This window comes from Muscardinus avellanarius (genome assembly GCF_963383645.1).
Source record: "Muscardinus avellanarius genome assembly, chromosome: 4".
Classification (NCBI taxonomy): Eukaryota; Metazoa; Chordata; class Mammalia; order Rodentia; family Gliridae; genus Muscardinus; species Muscardinus avellanarius.
The window spans coordinates 108431992-108457158 of record NC_137789.1 but is presented as its reverse complement, the minus strand read 5'-3'; the positions used below and the strand labels follow the sequence as shown (position 1 = coordinate 108457158).

General features: G+C 37.8%; 1 protein-coding gene across 1 annotated transcript in view; it reads left to right on the top strand.

The window, feature by feature from the left end:
* Window positions 1-25167, top strand: part of ANK3 (ankyrin 3) — a gene marked incomplete at both ends in the record, with an annotated part of 351101 nt that overhangs the window by 325036 nt on the left and 898 nt on the right. Inside the window, 5 exons of the mRNA XM_080694807.1 lie at window positions 162-236; window positions 5236-5367; window positions 6318-6461; window positions 10658-10748; window positions 13743-14121. Coding sequence (XP_080550933.1) covers window positions 162-236; window positions 5236-5367; window positions 6318-6461; window positions 10658-10748; window positions 13743-14121 — 821 coding nt within the window. The remainder of the gene's footprint in view (window positions 1-161; window positions 237-5235; window positions 5368-6317; window positions 6462-10657; window positions 10749-13742; window positions 14122-25167) is intronic.

The window sequence follows — 25167 nt, the reverse complement described above, 5'->3', positions numbered from 1 at the left end:
AAAAAACAAGTGAAATCAGTGTTCATGTAGGTGACTAGGACACATCTGAGTGTACAGTGTTAGCGTTAGTCTCTCTGTAAAATCTGACTGCTACTAAAAGCAATTTTCCAGTGTCGTATCTTTCTTGATGATTATTTTAATTAAGAAATTGTAAATCGTAGGTCCACAGAGTCCATGTGAACGGACAGATATCAGGATGGCAATAGTAGCCGATCACCTGGGACTTAGTTGGACAGGTAAGTGTTTACACTCCTGAGTGAACAAGCAACAGCTTCTTAATTTCTCTGTCTTACTCACATGCAGCTTGTTGCACATTTACTCAAACAATAAAACATCTAGGGGTAGTAGCCCATGCCTCCAATCCCAGTACTCAGGAAGCCGAGATAGGAGGATCACAGGTTCAAGACCAGCCTCAGCAACTTTAGTGAGAACCTGTTTCAAAATAAAAAAACAAAAAATAGGGCTGGGGATGTAGATCAGAGATTGAATGGCCCTGTGTTCAGTCCCTAGTACCACATACCCACACAAACAAAAGAATAAAACAACTAGTAAAAACTTAGTCATCCATAGTTTGATCCATCAGAGATAATTAATGATAGTACCTTGTACTTGTCAAAGTGTTTTTTCTGTATATATATGATGAGGAATGGAAACGTAAATCTCATTTTATTTGTTTATATTTTTGGTGGTACTGGGGATGAAACCCTTCTACCTCCGGGCTACACTCCTAGACCTACTTTTTATATTTTATTTAGAACAGGGTTTCTTAAGCCAGCAAGGCTGGCTTTGAACCTACATTATCTTCCTGTCTCCACCTCCCAAGTGCAGGGATTACAGCGTGTGTCACCACGCCCAGCTCATTTTACTTTAAACTTAAGTCTTTTTTCACAAGTTAAGTCTTTTTTTCACAATTTGTTGTAATCGAGTAATATTTTATCTGGTAGCAACTTTATTTGGGGGCATAAAGGAAGACATAGCTAAAAGCCGAAATTTTCAATAACTCAAAATCTTTAACAGTTACCTTAGACAATAGTTCAACCAACCCATGCCTACCTAGAATTCACAAATTGTGGTCATTCATAAGTTCATGAGTCATTTTTTTTTAAACCCAAGGCAAGCATTCTACCACTAACCTATACTCTGTGTGTGTGTGTGTGTGTGTGTGTGTGTGTGTGTGTGTGTGTGTGTGTTACTGGGGATGCAACCCAGGGGCTTTCTACCTCCAGGATACACTCCCAGACCTATTTTATATTTTTTTTATTTGGAAGCAGGGTCTCACTAAGTTGCTAAGAACCTCACTAAGTAGCTGAGGCTGGCTTCAAACCTGCACCATCCTCCTGTCTCAGCCTCCCAAGTACTGGGATTACAAGCGTGCACCACCATGCCCAGCTCTTTTTTTTCTTTTTTTTTTCTGAGACAGAGTATTACTGTTACCCAAATTTATGATACTCCTGCCTCAGCCTCCCTAACAGCTGGATTACAGGTGTGTGCCATCAAACTTGGCTCATCCTCATAATTTTTATTTATTATTATTATTTTTGAGATACTAGGGATTGAACCCAAGGGCGTTCTATCTCTGAGCTATACTCTCAGCCATATTTTTTATTCTTTATTTTGAAATGTGCTCTCACTAAATTGCAGAGGGTCTCACTAAGTAGCTGAGGCTGGCCACAAACCTGCAATCCTGCTATTTCAGCCTCCCAAGTACTGGGATTACAAGCATTCACCATCATGCCTGGCCTACGGTCTTTTTTTCCTTTTTTTTTTTTTTTTTTGGCAGTACTAGGGATGAAACTCAGAGGTATTATACCTCTGAGCTAAATCCCCAGCCCTATTTTTTATTCTTCATTTTGAAACAGGATCTCACTGAGTTACAAAGGGGCTCACTAAGTAGTAGCAGAGGTTGTCCATGAACCATGATTCTCCTGTCTCAGCCTCTCAAATGCTGAGATTACAAACATGCGCCACCACCTCCAGCTCTGGCGTACAATTTTTATGATATACACATAAAATCTACATGTTTATTTACCTGATGCTTTCCTTAAGTGGATTCACTTTTATGTATCACTTTGACAGTAGAAAATGGGAATTATCTGTATTATCTATATAAACAGAGGAATGACAGTCTAAATTCTGAATTTAAAAAATTTTAAAATAGGATATAAGTAAATAAACTCAATTCACAAAAGCAATTGAGTTCTGTGAAACCGTTTATAATCAGTGTGTTAAAAAGGAGTATCTGAACTCATTTTGCTCAGTAAAGACAAAGATGAGGTTCTGGTCATTCTGTTATGTAGTTTTTATCTTAACAGGACCCCTAAAATCCTGCCTCATCTGAATCTGAGTAATTTTAAGTTTCATAAGTTGATGGTATTTTTAATGTACCACCAAAAGACATCATAGCTAAAATAATAAATGTTAACTATTGTCATTGTAAAGTTACCTCACTTGCCATCAGCAACTAAAGTCCAATAAAATTATTCATTAATAAAAAGGGAGATTATAGCTGGGCACCATGGCACACACCTGTAATCCCGATACTTCAGAAACTGAGATGGGAGTTTTGTAAGTTCGAGGTCAACCTCTACAACTTTGCAAGACCCTATTTCAAAATAAAAAGGGCTAGGGTTGTAGCTCAAAGTTGAATGCCCCTGGATTCAATCCTTAGTAACACACACACACACACACACACACACACACACACACACACACACATGGGAAACAAGTTCATCTAACTCAGTCCTCCTGACCCCCAAGCCTATCCACCGGCACACCTCAAGCCCTCTTCTCTCCAGCCACCCAGGCCTTGCTCTGAGATGTGCTGCTGATGACCATGAGCCCAGAGGAGCTCTGAAAAGACAGGTGGTCTGAATGATCCTTTGCAGGTGGTTGAGAATTAAGAGCAATTTGTTAGGTATAAATATTTGCTAACAAGTATCATCAAATTTATATTTATACTTAACATTGGACACTAATCTGAAAATGTGCTGAAACAAATATTGGTTTTATGGTAGTAAGTGCCTATAACTCTTAGATTTTCCTTAAACCAATACAGTCCTTAGTTTACCAGCATACATTTTTGGAGAAGATGTGGCGGCATAAGAGCCAGACATAAAACCATTAAACTGAATTTCTTAGTGTTGTAGTTCTTCATTAAGTCTCCAAACAAGAGTTTGGTTCTGAGGGCTTGTTGGGCATTAGGAATATTATTACTTAAAACACAAAAAGATGAAGAACTTAAACATCTATTCACTAAATTCCCTAATTAGTATTGCTTTATGCTCAATGAAGATTTTTAGGAAAATTAAAACATTTAAGAAAACCAAATTTGAATCTGACCCTTGAAGCTATACATTAACATTTTAATGTACTTTGTTTTTGTAATTTACTTTTTTATTTGTCTCTTTCTCTTTTTTTGGTACTGGGGATTGAACCCAGGGGTATTCTGTCTCCGAGCTACACCTCCAGCACTATTTTTAATTTTTAATCAGGGTCTCACTAAGTTGTGGAGGGCCTCATTAAGTAGCTGAGGCTGGCCGGGAACCTGCGATCCTCCTATCTCAGCCTTCGAAGTACTGGGATTACAAGTGTGTGCCTCCATGCTAGGCTCTACTTTTTTATTATGTTACAAATTTTATAGTTTTCTACAAAATCATATATTTTCTGATCTTGGTTTTAATGGATAAATAGTATATCCTATAAATGTACCTTAAGGTGTTTTTCTAGATGTAGGGCACAATGCACTCACACATCATGAAACCAATTTATGCTGTTTTGTTATGTTTTTAAATGGGATTTAAGAGAAAGTACCTATATATTACATGAACTAAATCTAAATTTTGCTTCATAGAGATATGGTTTTGTTTATATAAACACCATTATATACATGTGTTTCCAACTGTAGGCCATGATCACAACAATTTGCAAGCTCTGTCTTACATTAGTTATCTTTTCTCCTTTTGTTCAACATATGGATTGTTTGATTTTTCAGTAGCTCAAGTCTGGTATACAGTCATGTACCAATTACTCTACACAACTCTTATACACTGTCAAAATAAATTTCAAGATGTAACTTACCTGGTTAAAAATTAAAGAATTTCTTCCCCTTTGGTACTAAGGATTGAACCCAAGGACTTCCACCTCTGAGCTAGACCCCCAGCCCTATTTTATTTCTTCACTGAGTTGAAGAAATTGACATGGAACCTGCAATTCTCCTCTCAGTCTCCCAAGTACTAGGATCTTGCCAAATTCATCTTGCCAAATCTTCCCTTTTCGGGGAAGATTCAGTGAGCATATTTTCCTATTTATTTTTATAATTATTTCAAGTAGTACACCGATGATAATTTTTTTAAGATACAAAAAAAAGAGTGAAAAGAAAGTCTCCTAAGTTTCCATCTCTCAAGGCAGCCACTAATACTCAGACCATATGCATCTTTCCAAAGACACTCTATTTACAGGACTGAGTGTGTGAGTATATACGTGGACAAAAAGCTTATCTCCCTTTTATCTTTTATACAAGTGGCTGTATAGCATACACAATTATCTATCCTGGAGAGATTTTGCCTCCAGAGTAGAGTTTATGAAACTTGAAAACACTGTAAACTGGAATATTTTGTGAGCGAAAGATGTACTTCATGCCAGACATGGTGGCACCCACCTATAATACCAGTACTTGGAAGGCTGAGACAGAAGGGTTGCAGGTTCAAGGCCAGTGTCAACAACTCAGCAAGACCCTGTTTAAAAATAAAAATAATAAAAAGGGCCAGTAGTGTAGGTAGGGGGTAGAATGCCCCTGAATTCAACCTTCAGAATAAATAAATAAGGTTCACTTCACAAGGATTGCTTAGGGTAACCCCAGCACTGTCTCTTGAGCCATGTAAACTGTATGTCCCTACCTATCCTGTATATAGTCTGTTCATATAGCAGAAGATTTGCTTGAATTAGAGGAATTAGGCAACATCCTCTATAAATACCAAGAATCTTTATAAAATGATCTCTACAGGATATTTGATTATAAGGAATTATCGAAGGGGAGCTAAGTCACAGGCTGATACAGTATAATCACTAGTTTCCTTGTGAAATCAAGTGTATGAAGATTAATACCCAAGGCTGTACTTGGGCTCTTCTATAAAAAAATTTTCTTTTCTTTTTCTTGGTAACAATTGAATTACGTTTATGACATGTATGCAATAAAAGTAGAATATGCAATCTTAGTAACTTTCTTTCTTTTTACAGAACTGGCAAGGGAACTGAATTTTTCAGTGGATGAAATCAATCAAATACGTGTGGAAAATCCAAATTCTTTAATTTCTCAAAGCTTCATGTTATTAAAAAAGTGGGTTACCAGAGATGGAAAGAATGCTACAAGTACGCTAAAATTATTTTAACTTTGAAAACTGCATCTATCCTGTACTTTACATACTCCTACTTTGGGGTTCATTCAGATATCCTAAGTTTTTTGTCAATTTTACATAATATAGAAAATAAAAGCAGAATGATCATAATGCAATAGCACATCTTTTAAAGTTATACTTGTTTAGTTTTGTTTATTAGTCTAACTTACAGTTTAAAGATCTACTGTTAGAAAGCTTTTTGGAAAGAAGTAGTAGGAATTTTTGTTTTTTGCATTTTGTCTGTTCTTTCTGTGACCATCAATAATTAAAAAACAATTCTGGCTTCTACATCATGGGCAGTCATCAGAAACACCAAAGTTAACTGCTATGGCCAGAGGCAGACAGGAAGGAAGTACAGACAGGAATCAAATTAGGGGAGCAAGTAGTTAGATTCAGCTGGGTCTGTGGCAAAGGAGAATTTTCTAGTATTGTTGGGTTTGGACTAAGGGCAGGGGATGCAACAATGGCCGATGCTAAAACCTACAGCAGTGTGGAACAAGATGCTGTGGGTTTGCCTGTGTCAGCCTGATCTTAGAAGCTCATTAAAGTGCTGAGATCTAAATATGAACATGACCTATCTGTACATTCTGAAAGGAGAAAGAACCTGTTTGAAGTTGTGTGAGATCTCCTCTACCTAAGGGGAGTCTAGCTAGTTTCCGGCCCACTCTGCTCTGTTAAGTGGAATAAATGCTTTTGCCATCACTTGCTAACAAGTGATTCTCAAGATCCCAGCTTCCCTGTAGCAGCCAGCATCCTGCACCCTGAGGGGGTGAGCCTGTAGAGCCTGAGTAGGGAGGAGAGAGGAGCCCAGGTACGGTGCCACAAGGGTGCAAAAGTCAGTCCTTTGTGTGGGTATTGTGCTGACTCAAACCAAATAATTTAATTGGCTTTTCAACTTTTTTTTCTCTTTTTCTTCCTTTTCAGCTGATGCCTTAACTTCAGTCCTGACAAAAATTAATCGAATAGATATAGTGACTCTGCTAGAAGGACCAATATTTGATTATGGAAATATTTCAGGCACCCGAAGTTTTGCAGATGAAAACAATGTTTTCCATGACCCTGTTGATGGTAATTGAATTTAGTGTTCATATTTATTTAACCACTGGATAAAATTCAAAAGTGCACTCGGACAAGGCAGTCACTTAAAACCAACTGAGTTGTGATTTGCTTGACTTAATTTCTCATTTTCACAGCATTTCTCTCTGCCAGAGTCTGCAAATAAGCACTCTGCTATCAGGGCAAACCTGGTAAATGTCTCTGTTATAATATACAGTGCAAATAATGAAAGCCCAACTTATCTGAAAGAGCTGATATTTCTAATATTTTATGGACCAAATAAGAGAAAGTCTCAATCCTAGAAAATGCATTGTTTTTGTCATTTTAATTTGCATATTAACTTAAAAATCTAGTGATTCAGATGTAGGTGGAACCAAACTGTGAGCCAAGTTTTACCAAATAAGGGAGATATGCAGTCAAGGGTAATCACATAGTGTACCAATTGTTAGGGTAAAAGTGTGAATTACTGTGCTAAGAACAAGTAGTTAGGCAAAAGCTGGAAAAGTTAGTGTGTTAAAGATTTTTAGTTAGTTAGCATTATTTTAACTTTGTATGCTGTCATTGTTTTTTGAAAACCCCTATCTGATCTACGGCATATAGAAGGCAGCAGAATTTCTAGTACAATGAGCAAAGATGTCACTAATAGCAAAATAATAACTCTTCCAGATTTGTATTACTTTAATTTATATGATTATATGCTTAACTTGGATAGCTCAATTTATATAATATCGTCATCTTCCCTTCATTATATAAATTGGGACTTTTTCACCAAAGTATTAAGAGGAATAAGTATCTTGCTGTCTTCCGAGATCGTCCTCTCTCACCTCCATAAATCGGAATTTATTTCCCACAATGAATTTTGAGCAGCCATGTTGGTGATGGTATGGAGGCAAGAAGGGGAGCCAGGGATATCTCTCTCAATTACAAGTTTTGAAAAATATGGTGATTATTTTCCATTTTTAAACTGGAAAAGATAAGAATAAGTTATTAACTTCTAATTCTATAAATATTACATGGGAACAGACATCAAGTCCTTAGTTTTTATTTATTAACCTTAAAGTCAAGAGAAAATTTGAAACATATCTACTTAAATACATAATATAAGCACAGTGACTAGTAATTAAAAGTAGTTTTGTTTTGTTTTAGCCAAGCATGGCGGCACACACCTGTAACCCCAGTACTTGGGAGGCTGAGACAGGAGAGTTGCAGGTTTGAGGACAACCTCAGCATCTTAGTGAGACTCTGTTTCAAAATAAAATAGGACTATATGTCTAGTTTAGAGGTAGAACACCCCCCTGGGTTCTGACCTTAGTACTGAAAAAAAAAAGTTTTTTTTAAAGCTTATAAATGCCATAATATCTTGGGAGAAAAAAACTCTCTTCAATAATATCTTGGGAGAAAAAAACTCTCTTCAAGGCCTTGTCTTATACATGTGGCCATATATTTCTAATCCAACTCTTTTGTCACTGGACAAAAGAGTTTGCTATAATTGTTATAGCAAACTCTGAATTATTGATGTTATAGTTTTATTTATTTATTTGCAGTAATGGGAATGGAACCCAGGGGCATTCTATCTCCAAGCAATACCCCAGCCCTAGTTTTTATTCTTTTTTTTTTTTTTTTTTTTGCGGATCTGGGGATGGAACCCAGGGGCATTTGACCTCTGAGCTATACCCCCTGCCCTATTTTTTAATTTTTATTTTGAGACAGGGTCTCACTGAGTTGTGGAGGGCCTAAGTAGCTGAGGTTGTCCGTGAACCGCGATCCTCCGGTCTCAGCCTCCCAAATGTTGGGATTACAAGCGTGCACCACCACGCCCAGCTATTATTCTTTATTTTGAAACAGGGTCTTATTGAGTTGTAAAGGGCCTCACTAAGTAGTAGCTGAGGTTGTCTTCAAACTGATCCTCCTGTCTCAGCCTCCCAAATGCTGAGATTACAAGTGTCCACCACCACACCCGGCTGATATTATAGTTTTAAATTCTAATATTCTTTATTGGAAAGAAAAACTAAGAAAAGTAGCTCTAAAGGAAGATCACCAAAACATAACAAAAGCATCATTTAATTCTAATATTTAAAATCAGACTATCATTAAAATAAGCTTACCAGGGCTTTTTGTTGCTATGTCTTAATATTGTACATTTCTTGTTTTAAATGTTCTTAGGGAAATTCAGGAATGAAATAATTCCCATTTATGGAAATTATAAACCTTAGCTAATCTTGGGCAATATTTCAACAAGATTCAGATATGTAGGTGACCATGAAAAATATCAGCTTCCTGATAGCAAATTGAATTTGCAATAGCTACATGATACTTACCTTAGACTTTTAATGTTATAGGTAATTAATTATAAAATTGATTTCTCGTGGCTGGTTATATTTCTTCCAACACAGTATGCATTTTTGGAAATTTTTGTAGAACATTGATTCAGAAAATGCACATGGTTGTTTTTCTTCTGCCTGTCTCTCCTCTTAGCTGAACTTTTGTAAAACTTCCTTCCCTCACCATGACCAGACTATTGTTGACTGTTATAAGGAAAAAATACACTTCTGTGGTCCATACAGCAATGTTTCAAATAAGGGATTAGCAACTTTCTTCCATTTTTATGCAGCTGGTTAATAAATTCCGTGTTCCATAGCATCATGCTCTTCGTGAATTCTTCCATATTCAGTGAGCTCTTGACAGACCGTTTCCCTTCTACCCCTGTGTGTATCTTTTTTTTTTATTCCTAATTGTGATTGGACCATATCACCAACTTCACCAACCTTTCATCTCTGTCACGTTTTGATACCTAGAAACTTCATGTGGAGTCTTTTCTGCTCTGTCTACTTTTTTTTTTTTTTGGTGGTACTGGGGGTGGAACCCAGAGGCTTTCTACCTCCGGGCTATAACCCCAGACCTTTTTTATATTTTATTTGGAAACAGGGTCTCACTAAGTTTCTGAAAGCCTCACTAAGTAGCTGAGGCTGGCTTCGAACCTGCTCAGTCATCCTGTCTCAGCCTCCCAAGTGTGGGGATTACAAGCGTGCGCCAGCACGCCCAGCTTCTGTCTACTTTTTAAATATCTTTTCAGTTAACATCCTTTTAGACACTAGTGCTACTGCTCTAAAATCTAATGATCATTTCTTACCAATGATTAAATTCACTTTTCTGTAAATTTCACATAAAGCAAGTAAAAATGAAAGTCAGGCAATATTGCATTGCTCTATGTATAGTATTTTAAAATAAGTTATAAGTAATGAATTTAAAAATTGGTATTTTGTGGCTTGCTGTATTCAGTCTACCACAGTATAAATTCTGCATGCTAAAATTGGAAAGATAATAAAATTGGCCCTGAAAAAAATGTGTTTTATGTAACGACAACTAGCTTTATATTGAATTCAACTAGTCTACATATTTAAGTAACTGTATTTACATTACCCAAATTGATAGAAATAATTGATCTCTAAGTTAGTATTTTATTTTATTGTAGTTTGCTCTCGGCTTTTTATATCATTATATTGCTCTTAACTAAACCAATAAATGATCCATGTGATTCTGTAACTCATCATGCATTTTCATACCTGGTATAATTTGAGTCATTCCATGTGTTTTTGTTGTCTTCTAATTCATTCCAGTCAGTCCGAATGTACTGTCTTTCATAGGTTATCCTTCCCTTCAAGTGGAGCTGGAGACCCCCACAGCTTTGCACTACACACCACCCACCCCTTTCCAGCAAGACGATTACTTTAGTGATATCTCTAGCATAGAGTCTCCCTTTAGAACCCCCAGTAGACTGAGTGATGGGCTAGTGCCTGCCCAGGGCAGCATAGAGCGCTCAGCAGATGGACCTCCTGTTGTAACTGCTGAAGACACTTCCTTAGAAGACAGCAAAATGGAAGATTCAGTGCCTTTAACAGAAATGCCTGAAGCAGTGGATGTAGATGAGAGCCAGTTGGAGGATGTGTGTCTGAGTGAGTATCCTCAATACCTCGGAAATTTGGCTGGGGTACCAAAAGATCTTAAGACTAGGAACATAGGCATGAGCTCTGAGCAGCAGGAGAGAGGAAAATCTGGTCCTGATGAGATGATGGAAGAGAAATTCAGATCTCTGTTTGAGGACATTCAACTGGAAGAAGGAGTAGAGTCTGAGGAGATGACAGAAGAAAGAGTACAGGCTATTCTTAAACATGTTCAGCAAGCAGAACTGGAAATGTCTTCAATTGCAGGTTGGCAGAATGAGACGTCAAGCGGAAACCTAGAGTCCCCTGCACAAGCACGAAGGATAACCAGTGGGTTACTAGATCGACTGGATGACAGGTATGACCCTGACGAGGAAAAGGGAACTGCAGTAGTTTACTTCCTGCCTTAAATAGATGCTGTTTAGCAGTATTCTTTTTCTAAATTACCAGTTTAGTTTGGGGATAATATCTACATTGAAGGTTGGTTCATTATGCTAATTTGGAGAGGAAGGCTAAATTTATTTTTTTAATTAATTAATTAATTTTTTTTGGTGGTACTGGGGTTCCTGGAAACCCTTCTACCTCTGGGCTGCACTCCCAGACCTATTTTATATTTTTATTTGGAAACAGAGTCTCTTAAGGCAGCACGACTGGCTTTCAACCTGCGTGATCCTCCTGTCTCTGCCTCCCAAGCGCGGGGATTACAAGCGTGCGCCACCACGCTTGGGGGGAGTGAAATTTAAATTTAGACATACTTCTCAAAACCATTGAGAGTCTGAAGTTAAAAGCAAAAGAATGTACATATATGCTAAAGATTTACATGTAGTCTTTTCTTAGAAGACTATGTTTTTTGGGGCTAGGAATATAGCACATTGGTACAGCACTTACCTAGCATGCATGAGGTCCTGACTTCAAGCTCCAGTATCAAAACAAAGCTACACTTTTCTAGCTTCTACTTGTATTAGTGTGTGTCTCCTTTTATTTATTTTTTATATTTATTTATTTATTTTTGTGGTACTGAACCCGGGGCATTCTACCACTGAGCTACACCCCCAGCCCATTTTGTTTTTTATTGTGAAACATGGTCCCACTAAGTTACCGCACACTGGCCTTGCACCTGCGATCCTTCCAATTACTGGGATTGCATGTGTGTGACACTATGCCATCTGTATTATGTTTTCTCATAGCCAGCAATTAATTCTCATTTACAATAGTTTAAAAATTATAGTTATATCTTTTATAAATATTCATTTTCTAACTATAAACATAAATATATTTATTATACAAAACACAGCCAAGTGTGGTGGTGCACATTCGTAATCCCCGTTAATCAGGAGGCTGAGGCAGGAGGATTTCAAGGTCACCACCAGCCTTAGCAACTTCGGAAAACCTTGTGGCAAAATAAAAAAGATCTGGGATATATCATATGACTAGTAAAAATAGTAATCTCTTAGTAGGTAGGCCATATTCTTATTTACCCATGTGTTAGGCTAAAATATATTTTGCTTCAAAGGCAACTAGTAATAACATTAGGTTGGATGCAAGAGAAATTATAATATTTCATAACCACATGGAATATTTTCATAATGCTGATAAATCTCTTACTCGATAAAAGTTCTCAAAGAAGATCTTTATGAAATTTACGAAGAGAAGTTTATAAAACGACTTTTGGAAACCGAGATCACCAATAAATTCTCTATCCAGCCTACCGAAGAAACTACTATGAAGAAGACAAATAATAACTTTGATGCCTGTGTTCAAATGTAGTTATATAATTTATAGTTGCTTATCAGGAAATAGGTTTAAATACAGGAAAAGGTGATAATTGTTGGTAAGCTGGCGGAAATCCCTTGTTTAAAATATACTGAGTCCTGTTCTATAAAATGAGGGAAATGACAGTGACTTCTGGTCTAAGCACATGTAGCTAGGAGAGCTGAGGTAATAAGCATTGTGGAATGGAAAATCAAACAGAAGTCTTATGAAGGTATGTATCCTAGGTTATAGGATCTTCACAATATACCAAGATTGTCTGTCTTTACACATACAGTGTGCTATTAGTATTTTTTAAAATAAGTGTTCAGCTAATCAGATTTTGACTTAAAAAAATAGACATACATACATTTATATATACTATACATATAAAAACTATACATATAAAAACTTATTGTCTTCTACAGATAATAAAAGATAGTAATAATATACAAGCTACAGAATCAGTCTATATTGAAACTAGTTAAAAAAATAAAAGTCAATTTAAAGGAAATTTTTGGAAAAGAAAACTGTTTACTAGTTAAGGAGACAAGGCCTTGCAGTTAGTAGAAGCAGAGAGTGTGCACCAGCACTGATAACCAGTGAGGTCCTGAGCAGAAGAGGATGAGGTTCAGGTAGAAGTGCTATGCTTGGAAAAGTGTGACGACTGGATTCATAATTGAACACACACAGAGAACTCAAATTGGGGTCCGTGGCACTGCTAGAGGTTCAGGAATTCATTGCATTCTTTGTAAAGGAATGCTTTTTTTTTTTTTTTTTTTTTTTTTTTTTTTTTTTTTTTTACTAGTGGTATAATAGTATTTTGAAATATCCTTCCCTTATAGATTGGTGAGGATGGAACTGTTAATATATCATAAACAATTTCAACATGTATAATTTAAGTAGCTGTTGAACTGCAAATAAAAATAAATAAATAAAAAACTGAGTATGCTGGGGCACACCTGTAACCTTAGTGCTTGGGAGGCTGAGACAGAAACTGCAGGTTCCAGACCAGCCTCTTATTTTAGCATTTTAGCAAGACTCTCAACAACTTAGCAAGAACCTGTTTCAAATCAGAAAATATATAAAAAGGGCGGGAGGGTATAGCTTGGAGGCAGGATGTTCCTGGGTTCAATCCCCAGTACCACCAAAAAAAAAAAAAAAAAAATAGGATGTCAGTAAAGCTAGTCCGCCCTTTTGGTGTATGGGGGCTGGCTGGAGCCAAGGCATACGTCCTCATATCCCCACCACCATTGATAGCCCTCAATATTTTAAATCCAGCCACCAGCTGGGTATAATGGCACACCCTTGTAATCTCAGTACTTGGGAGGCTGAGACAGGAGGATAGCAGATTCGCGGCTGGCCTCAGCTACTTAGTGAGATCCTGTTCAAAATAGTACTGGGGGTATATCTCGAAGGTAGAATGCTTCTGGGTTCCATCCCCAGACCATGATAAAAAAAAAAAAAAGCAAAAATAAATAAATAAATCCAGCCACCAGATTTTCCATGCCTTCAGAAGAACTTTAAAAGCAGGGTTATTAAAACTCAAGAGCTTCTACAACCACATGTTGCTATGTAAATTTGCATATTCTCTCTTTTGCAGCCCTGACCAGTGCAGAGATTCCATTACCTCATATCTCAAAGGAGAACCTGGAAAATTTGAAGCTAATGGAAGCCATGCAGAAGTCACAGCAGAAGCAAAGACAAAATCTTACTTTCCAGAATCCCAAAACGATATAGCAAAACAGAGCACTAAGGAAACTCTGAAACCAAAAATACACACATCTGGTCGTGCCGAGGAAGCACCATCACCACTAGCAGCATATCAGAAATCTCTGGAAGAAACAAGCAAGCTTGTAATAGAAGAGCCTAAGCCCTGTGTGCCTGTCAGTATGAAAAAGATGACTAGGACTTGTCCTGCTGATGGCAAGCCCAGGCTGAACCTCCACGAAGAAGAGGGATCCAGCGGGTCAGAGCCAAAGGTACGTCACCTGGTCACCAGATGGCTGACATTGAAAAGTATTGATGTTCTGCTTTTGACTAACCCTACAGTGCTGGGTTCAAGGTTCTTCTATGTTTCTAAATCATACATGGATGAAGTTGTAGAACTGATGGTCAAAGGTATGAATAAAACTTGGGCCATTTGCTCAGACCTTTATTCGTTGAGTAAGAAAAAGAATTAAGTATCTCTCTAGCCACTTGTGAGAGCTATTAAGTAACTAGAGATAATAAGTAATCCATTTTAGGTCAGTATTAATTATATCTGGGACTTAGGTTTTTTAACACCACACCCAGGTTTTTTTTTTTGGGGGGGGGGTAAGTGGAGGATAATTCTGACCTTCCTGGCTTTTTGGCAAATTTAAAGAGTATTTAGCATCTAACTCATCTAAGAGTTCTATTCTCTAAGGCCTATTGTCTGAAAAATTTTTAAAATTGAAAAGACACAACTAGTAGGCCTAAGAAGAGATGGGTGGGCAGCAGTCAGAAATTAAAGCTAGAAGAATAATTTTGATATCTAAATTGATAATTAATATTAGTTTCTAGTAAATCTTACTATGACAGAAGTATTATTTTGTTCTAACTTTACACTGAAATGTTTTGTGGTACCACCTAGGTGGTTTAAAAATTCTTTTGTAGCCGGGTGTGGTTGCGCACGCTTGTAATCCCCGCACTTGGGAGGCTGAGACAGGAGGATCACGCAGGTTCGAAGCCAGCCTCAGCTGGCTTAAGAGACCCTGTTTCCAAATAAAATATAAAATAGGTCTGGGAGTGTCGCCCGGAGGTAGAAGGCCCCTGGGTTCCATCCCCAGTACCACCAAAATATATAAATAAATAAATAAATAAATAAATAAATTCTCTTATGCTTACAATTTTTAGGTATTAATATTTAATAAAAATGAGCTGCATTTTCTACACTAGTTTACTGTCCACTGTGCTCTAGTAGACATAGATTGAAAGGTATATATCGGTGGAATAGTTGGGTTTGTCGTCAGTTCTTCCCTGAGCTGTGAGTACCTTATGACTCACTGCAGTGTTTTGGGAGAAAGAAGCCAGTCTTGTCTAAAATAATGAGTTCCTGATTGATGTGAGGTTTAGGAAGCTTATGATAAATACCCAGCCACTCACTAGCTCATTATTGATCTATCAACCAGTCATATCCTTTCTTTTTCTCTTCTACAAACTATCTTTTAGTTTTTCTCCTGCTTGTTAAAAGGGAAAGTGAGAGAAAGTGAAATATTAAGCCATCTCTCTTTTTCCTTGATACAATCTTTGAAATTAGATTTGGTGAAGGCAATTAAATGAGCTACTGATTATTTTAGAATATCACTTAAGCAAATGATTATCACCACTGTTGACTGAATTGAGCCTGTTTTTTCTTAAAAGCTTTTTTGTTTAAGGCTTTCTCAGGCTTTTGACTTCCTTCCTTGTTTTGAATATTGATTTCAGTCTTTGACTCATAGTATGTTTAACAACATGAGTTCGAATGGAATGTTCCCATTTAAAATGCTATATGATAGCCGGGTGTGGTGGCACACCCTTGTAATCCCTGCATTTGGGGGGTGGAGACCGGAGGATTGTGGTTCGCAGACAGCCTCAGCTACGTAGCGAGGCCCTTTGCAACTCAGTGAGACCCTGTTTCAAAAAATATAAAGACTAAAAAATAGGACTGCGGGTGTAGCTCAGAGGTAGAAGGCGCCTGGGTTCCATCCCCAGAACCACACACAAAAAAGCTATATAATTATGTTCTTTTCTAAGATGAACCCACAAAATATAAGGAGAAACAGTGACATACTGATATTTTATCCGTAAAGATGTATTCTGAAAAATGAACACAAATTCTGAAAGCAAATAGCCACATGACATAAGTGTGCACTGCTATGTGCGCACATGTGCTTATGTACTGGCCACTGGGAGCCATGGTAGCATCAGCATAAAGAGGGTTGAAAGAAAAGAGCTCAGCTGAGTTCATTAGTAATGGGCAAAATTACTATTACAAAGTATCCTCAAGATTTCTTAAAAATGAGTCTGTGCCCTTGGTATTGGTTACCAGTCCTCCTCCACTCCCGTAAATACTTCAGGACCATAAAAATCCCTAATGGGCTTAAAGCTTTGGGAAGCTACAAGTATGACTTTACAAGAAATCCAGACCTGTTCAGGATGTGTTTTTTTGTGGCTCCACCATAGTACAGTAGCAACCAAGTAGGCCATCTGATGTATGATCTCAGAAAACAGCCCCCTTTTTATCCCCCAAAATATCAGGTCAAAAGTTCGGGTGCGGCTTTTACACGGATGACTGCCTGCTGTTACAAGGTAAAATTCTGCTCTCCTCCTCCCCCTTTTTATGCAGCAGCTCATTTGCAGGAATACTGAGAGAATTACTGAAGTTTCCGCCTTACCAATTCTTAGAGAGTTCTTTTAAAGGAATCCTCCAGAGATTCTACCACTGTCTTCTCTCTACCTTTCACCTTAAGGCTGCCAGAGGCAGAAAAAGAAAAAAAATTGGCCACATTTCCACTTTTTCTCTATGTAAGGAGCTGGTCTCAGAGGGTGTTTAATAGGATTATTATCTAATTGATGTCCAGGTTTGTTGTTGGTACTTGCAGTAACATAGGTTCTTCAGCTTTTGAATTTACCCAAATGAAACCCCTTCCCAGTATAAGATTCCAAGTATGGATAATTTAATTTTCTTTTTTGCCTCATCCAACCCATTAAACTTGGAATGCTGATGAGCAATTTTTTTTCTTTTAACGATATTAATTCCTCTTACCTTTTCTTTTCCTGCCTCTCTGAGCCACTAGGGACTTCCTTTCATAGGACATTATTAAGCCCCTTCTAAGTTTTCCGAATTTAATTATCTTTTTCTGAAAAATTTAGAATATGTGATAAGTAACTTATCCTTCAAATTCTTATTCCTTGCAAAGATATTGGCTGCTATTTCCTTTCAAACCCATATTATTCCATAGAATATTTTGTTCAGATAAAATTTCATATGAAATCAAAGTTGCTATTACTTGTACATTTTTAAACACTTGTGAGATTTACCTTTGGTGAAAAAACTTGCATAGGTTATTATATATACAACTAACATTTCAAAAATTATTTTATATAATCTCTATACTTCCTATAGCAATTTGAGAAGTTTCCCTGCTACTTAATATTTCATGCAGTTATTATATTTTATCTATGTAGTATTTCATTTTATATCCTAGTTTCTTATCAGGTCTGTAAAGAAGACAAAAGCTTTCACTCTCACCATATTTCTTCATTCTTGTGAATATACTTTGAGTGTCAGCTGTGTTGATAATAGTCTCCTAATACAAATATACGTGTCAAGTTAGGCTGATGTAAATTTCAGTTCGTTTTTTTATAAAGTTGGTTGAATTTGACCAAAATTTTGTAAAATCAGAAATATGCCTCTTTCAAGAGAAATATGGCCCAAACTATCAAGTTTTCCATTAAAGTCAAGTGGATATATATTTAAAACCAGTTTAGAAGGGAATATAAATGTTTCTTCAAACTAATAGCATTAAGTTTCAGAAGCCAAAAAGGCTTTGCAATTATTTTAAGAAATTATAATTTAATTATATTGATCTTTACCTAAAATATGCATACATGTGTATATATAGGTATATACATACATACATACATACACATGATTATTTAAATCCTCATTTCCTTTCACTTACACTTATTCTAAGATAATTACAAAAACATGTCATAATATTCCTCAGTGGGGGGAAAACAGCAAGTAAATGTAATTCTTTCTTAATTTCCCTTCTCAGAATGTTTTCTATTTTAAATGTGATGGTAAAATTATACTAAAAATGCATTTATCAGGACTTGAGAGACAGTGAAAGTGATTCAAGTTCAGAGGAGGAGCGGAGAGTCACTACCCGGGTTACTCGCCGGCGTTTGATTATAAAGGTATCCCACAACTGGACCATTACAGGCGCTGCTGTGTAAAGTCCTTTCATGTGGTTTTGAAAACTCAGCCTGCTTGATAACTATACAGCTCTGTGTCTGTTTCTTTGCACACTTTAAAACTTATTCTAAAAAACAAAAGCAAGCCATGTTGCCTGGTAGTGAGTATTCTGTAGGCCCACTTGACATGTGGCAGTTGTCATTTATCTGAAAATTGGGGCCATTTATATCCTGATGAGAAGAGAATTCATAGCAAATAAAATATTCAGCTAGAGCCTCAGAGACAAATGAGGTGTCAGGTAAGATAAGAAAGATAATGAAAAAATTAAAAGGCTTCTCTCTCAAAAACCTGCTTCCTTAATTCTTAGACGGAAGTCAGTTCTTCATTCCCAGTGGCTGAGAATTTTCATAGTAGCCTGGCATGAATGTGTGTGACAAAATGTGAGTCAAGTAAAAATTTCTGAGATAGGTTAACTATACTAACATGCACAAAACATATTAAGCTGGACTTTTAAGTGTGGAAGGCAGGCCGGGCGTGGTGGCGCACGCTTGTAATCCCCCCGCTTGGGAGGCAGAGACAGGAGGATCGCGCAGGTTCGAAGCCAGCCGCGCGCTGGCTTAGGAGACCCTGTTTCCAAATAAAAATGTACAACTAGGTCTGGGAGTGTAGCCCGGAGGTAGAAGGGCTTCCAGGAACCCCAGTACCACAAAAAGTATGGAAGGCAGTTTTTGCTAGAAATGAAAAGTTAACTCCACTTCCAACATAGCACAACTGGAAAACTGAGTACATGCGCGATCCTCCTGTCTCCGCCTCCCACGCACGGGGATTACAAGCGTGCGCCACCACGTCTGGCCCAAAATTTCTTAATCCTGAAGTTTTGTACTTGCATAAAGTTCCAATGAAAGATGAGAAATCACTCTGTCAAATACACTCTGCTACTGTTTTTCTAAGACTGGAAACGAAGACAGAAGTCCTTGTCTAAACACTGAGAGCTCAACAGATACTCTCAAGAAAGCATCAGCCACTTCTTTGGAAATTCTACATAGGCAAGCCAAATTATTAATTGTTGTCTAGCATATTTGCAAGTATTCAACCTGCTTCCTATAAAATCCCCATAGCCACATCTCACATGTTCTCTGGGATAAAAGGGGTGCTTGATTCAGGTTTTCTGAAGACAATAACCCTTTCTCAGGTTTTGCTAGTCACATAACCAGTTTCTTCTAGAAATGATATTTCCAAGTAAAATGTCAAGAAAAAGTGCACAGACATACTTTTTATGCTTAAAATATGATATATTTAAGTTGCATCGAAACTTACCTCATGGCATTATGATAGCTAACCCTTAGAGAGGTAGATGCTATTCTATCTAAGACAAGAAAAAAAAATCATGCAAAAACTAAACAAAGGGTGTATTCATTTCGAGTCACCCCCTCATGCCATTTTGGCATGGGGCTGTATTTTTATTCTCTGTATTTCTGTTTTTCTAATAAACTTCTTTAAATCTTAAAAAAAAAAACTAAACAAAAATCTGAGAAGCAAGGAGTAAATAAGTGTTACTCTAAAGAAGCCAGACAAAATAACATCAACACCCCTCAAATCAAAGAGGATTGTTTCTTTTTGTCTGCTTAAATCTAGACGTGCATCCGCAAGTCAGATTTTTTATTTACTTTTTTATTTTTTTGCGGGTCTGGGGACGGAACCCAGGGGCATTCAACCTGAGAGCCACACCCTCTCCCCTACTTTTTATTCTTTACTTTGAAACAGGGCCTCACTAAGTAGCTGAGGTTGTCCACGAACTGTGATCCTCCTGTTTCAGCCTCCTGAATGCTGGGATTACAAGCGTGCGCCACCACGCCCGGCTTATCAAATCAGCTTTTAAATAACGGTATTTCTGTATGCCGCGCGTGGTGGCGCACGCTTGTAATCCCCGCGCTTGGGAGGCAGAGACAGGAGGATCGCACAGGTTCAAAGCCAGCCGCGCGCGCTGGCTTATGAGACCCTGTTTCCAAATAAAAAAGTATAAAAAATAGGTCTGGGAGTGTAGCCCGGAGGTAGAAGGGCTTCCAGGAACCCCAGTACCACCACAAAAAAAAAAAAAACCACGGTATTTCTGTAAATTATTTATTTTTAGTTTAATAGTTAACGCATCAATGTGTTTATGAAGGGCTTAGGTTTAAAAGACCAAACTACCGTATGATGTCATTGGCTTCATAGAATAGAGACTACTCATCTCCAAAACATCCGTGTAGTTTTAGATTGACTGAGTAGCATCATCAGGGGATAGGGTTTTATAACTGAGGGAGAACTAAGCTTTGAGAAATCTCTTTCACGTATGATGGGGAAATCAAAAGCTAAAGAATAGCTATAAGCATCATTCAAAGTATAACAGAAAAGCAAATTACATACATAGGCTCCTTTCTGGGTAATATTTTTGTGGTCAGGTTTTTGTAGTAGTTGAAAAGAATCAGCGGTCTCTTGCTTTTCTCTTTACTCCATAGGGTGGTGTCCTTCATTACAGTAACTCTGACATGGGAGTATCTGGCTCTGATGGGGTTATCACAACTGAAATTGCCCCTTTTCTTAGATGACAGCACTGAATATTTGAGATTCATTGATTTATTCAGAATTACCCAGATGGATAGAAGCAGCTCTTGGACTAAAACTGACTCCAAAGTCCTTGAGTGAAGTGCTTTTTCCACATTGCTGTATTTTTCTCCCAAGTGAAAGGGGTACCTTTGGCTAGACTAAACCAGGCACTTGGCCATTCAGACCTTCCCCGTGGCACAGAAGAGGGCAACACTAGGGAGCCGTGGCTGGAATTTGACCTCCTTCATGGATGCTGACCCACCCTGAACTGAACCAATAGAGTTACATTGGTGGCCACAGTTACGGCTCTAGTACTGGTATCTCAGTACGAAAAAACTGTTTGGGGCTCTTCCATCCTCTCAGAAATAGCTTTGGCTGGAAAATGTCACCCAAAGGAAGCAATAGGGGCTCAGGATTCCACTGCCACAAGTCTAGGCAAGTCTTCTTAGCATTCAATTTACATAATAAATGGTTTTAAGTACAAGTTTGATATTTTTGCTTTATGTTCACATGTGGACCCATTTATTTATTTATTATTTATTTATTTATTTATTTATTTTTCTGGTGGTACTGGGGTTCCTGGAAACCCTTCTACCTCTGGGCTACACTCCCAGACCTATTTTTATACTTTTTTATTTGGAAACAGGGTCTCTTTAAGCCAGTGTGGCTGGCATCGAACCTGCACGATCTTCCTGTCTCTGCCTCCCAAGTGCGGGGATTACGAGCGTGCGCCACTACACCCGGCGGACCCATTTGTTTTTTTTTCTGAAGTTTTTACTATTTTATATTTTTTTCATTTAATATTTTCAAAATCCTATGGAAAGAGCCAAGTATACATTATCCCATTAATTATGGTCTTTTGACACTTTGAGTATATTAATTTATTTCTATATAATCTGATAATTTCATAGTGATTTTATATGCTTAGAAGGCTTATAAGCTACTGACAAGTTCTGTGAGCTTGTTTTCTTTATTTGCCTAGCAAATTCATTGTTTGTAAAGGTTAAAAGTGTAAGCCAATTCACAGCTAAATGATTGTGAAGTTTGTTAGATTCAGATTACTACTGGCCATGGTGGTTTATACTTGTAATCCCAGTACCTGGGAGACTGAGACTAGAAGATTTTGGGTTCAAGGACAGCTTCAGCTACTGAGTGAGGCCTTCTGCAACTTAGTGAGAACTTGTTTCAAAATAGAGAATAAAAAACAGGGTTGGTGGAGGGGAGTAGCTCAGGGGTAAAATGCCCCTGAGTTCAATCCCCAGTACCACCCCCCCACACACACACACACACAAAAGATTCAAATAACTGAATTTTTCTGGGCATGGTAGCACACGCTTGTAAACCTAGTACTGAAGAGTCTGAGATAGAAGGATCACAGGTTTGTGGCCAGCCTCAGCTACTTAGTGAGGCTCTTTACAAATCAGTAAAACCCTTTTTCAAAAATAAATAATAATAAAATAGGGCTGGGGTGTAGCTCAAAGGTAGAATGCCCCAGAGTTCAGTCCCCAGTACTGAAAAAAAAAAAAAAACTGACTTTTTACTATATAATGCAACTGCTTTTTTTTAATTTCATTTTTTCCCACTGTTTTCTGGCTTTCTAAAGAAGAGTTTATATGTATGGTTCCTCAAATCAGCCAGCTTAATAGTATATAAAATTCTTTCTACCCATTCTCATTCTCAGAGGCAACCACTGTTTGTAAGGTTCAGATTGTTTTTATAAACATATACCAATATACAGAATCTATTTACACACACAAATTCAGGTAGACTAAAACAATAAGTTACACTTACGTAAAACTTAGTGACTTTTTGCAAAATATACCATCTTTTTTCTTTAATTTTTAAAGCTAAATTGTATTATTCTCCAAATACACAAAAACAACCATAGAAAACACAAGTAACATCCCCATAAAACATTTGGTCTAGATTCTAGTTCATTTAGATATGAGACCTCCTACTTTTCCACTTTTCTTCCCTTTCTTAATTGTGTTACTTGAAACTAGTCCTAGCAAGATTGAGAAAGAACTAAACATGAGCAGCGAGAAGCATTTTCTTCCCACCTACACCGCAGTGAGGTAAAGTATGTCTTTTGTTTTCCCCATGGTTATGACCCACGTACCCACAATCTAAGAATACAAAGACACTTTGCAGTAAGGAAAAAGAATGGGATCAGAATTTTGTTAGCAAAACAGGAGAGAGTTTTAGTCTTCATTCTGTCATTTCAAACCCAGAGCCACCTTGCCAGTGGTTGAACTTGAGGCAGTCATAGGATTAGGATGTTCTCCCCCTTGGGTGGCACTGTCAAAATGGTCAGAACCACTGTCATTTTCATGCCAGTAACACAGAGAAGGTTGGAATGCACCTGTCTTTGTGATCTGCCATTTCTCCCAGAAAAACACTACATCTGTACACTGCATTGGAACATTATCCATTTCGCCTTTTCAACAAGAATTTTGACAGGTTAGTAGATCCCTGAAATATAAATCCACACTTAGGATATTTATCCTTGTTCCCCCAAAATCTAAGTAGCACAAATGTAAAGTTGAACACTATCAGAGAAAGTAATGTATTGTAGATACCATTTCACTTTTGCTCTCTGAGTGGTTTGTCTTTTTATATAAGCATAGCACTAGAGAAGTGATATCAAGGAACCATTTTAATCCACCAAGCTGTGTGTGAGCAGGAAAATACAAGCCTGTCCTAGGACCTGACCATTTACTGCACTGTAATCAGAAGAACAGTTTTAGCAGTTTCCCCTTCTAAATCAAGAACTGTTACTAACTGAAAGAGAAAAATCAATACCAAAGGATTTAGGATTGTATCTCACCAGGCATGGTAGCACATGGCTGAAACCCCAGTACATGGGAGGCTGAGGCAGGAGGATCACAGGTTCAAGTACAGCCTCAGCAACTTAGACCTTGTTTCAAAAACAAAGTAGGACTGGGAATGTAGCTTAGAGGTAGAACACCTCTAGTTTCAATTCCCAGAAACACACACACACACACACACACACACACACACACACACACACACAACACATGATCTCTCCCACCACTTGGCCTATGGCAATGGAGACAGCAACCACATAAAACTGTTCACAGGACACAGCTTTTGTCATTTTATTTCAAGACCTATGAAAACTCAGTCTAAAAGTAAGACTTTCCCTGTACCCTAGACATTTTCAGTCTCAAAAAAGGCATATATTACCCTTAGCAAATGAATTCTTAAATGGAACTAACAAGAGTGATAATTATCATGCCCAACTAAGGTACTGTATTAATTCAAAGAGAAAACTCAAATCCACAAAAATCTCTAGAGATACAGTAGGACTGATGAAGAAACACCATGCTCAGGGTGAGATGATCCAGTCACAACTCTGATTGTTGACTTTTTGTTGTTATTGTTCAACAAATGAAGCTTTTGGCTTATCTGTGTGTAATTGCATTATCTGATTATATATTTTCAAGTTCTTCCTTCTTGGTATCTGCTGCTAACTGTCCTTCTAGATGTGCTTGAGGTTTACTGTTTGAAGGCTGTTGGTGGCTAAGTAACCGCCAGTGATGTGAGCCTCCTCCCAACTCCATCCTCCTCCTTGTAAAACCCCAGAGCATGCGTGTGCTGTTTGGAGTGGTTTGGAGGTCTCTCTGTGTAGTATGTTGCTAACCTCTATGCCACATCCTTTAGGGAGAGGAAGCAAAAAACATTCCTGGTGAATCTGTCACAGAAGAGCAGTTCACTGATGAAGAAGGCACCCTCATCACCAGAAAAGTAATCACCGATGAGATTTTATGTTTCTCTTGGAATTCAGATTTAAATGCTATCATGTCACCTCTTTAAATGGAAAAAAAAAAAAATCTGTTTCTCACTGTTGCTTTCCACAGATCACTCGGAAAGTAATAAGACGAATTATCCCACAGGAAAGAAAACAGGATGAAGTGGTAATGGAGAGGGATTGCCAAAGAGAAAATAGAAAATACAGGCTTTTTGTGCATTCCCTAGAAATGCTGCTAACAGACTGGCACCCGCAGTGTGGCAGTGTGAAGCGTGTGTTGCTTTTGACATATGCGTCTTTTGATCAGGGCCAAAGGAAATACTTTTCTTCCGAACATCCCTGAATGTTAGTTTTTTGGGGGGTTTTTGTTTGTTTGTTTGTTTTTTACTGTCTTCAGAGTTTTCATGGAGCTAGGTTCACTTCTGGGGGACAGAATGTGCCTATTTGAGAAAGAAAGGAGGTAAAATGTCCTGTTCCCCGCCGTCCCCCTCAGGGATAGCCATGTCCTGCTCTGGGCTCAGCCTTCAGCTCCAGATGAAGGGTAGGACACAAGGACAGGACTTGAACCTTAGGATGGTAAATATCTCAGTTCACAATTCTTACATCAGATCTATATGTTTCCCCTTCCCAACATATTCCATAGGGAAATCTGGATCCCATCTTTCCCTGAGGAGGCCCCCCTCTTTGGAGTTCCCTGTCTATCTCCATTGGGCCAATTACAGACTCAAACCCATCCCTGAGCAGCAT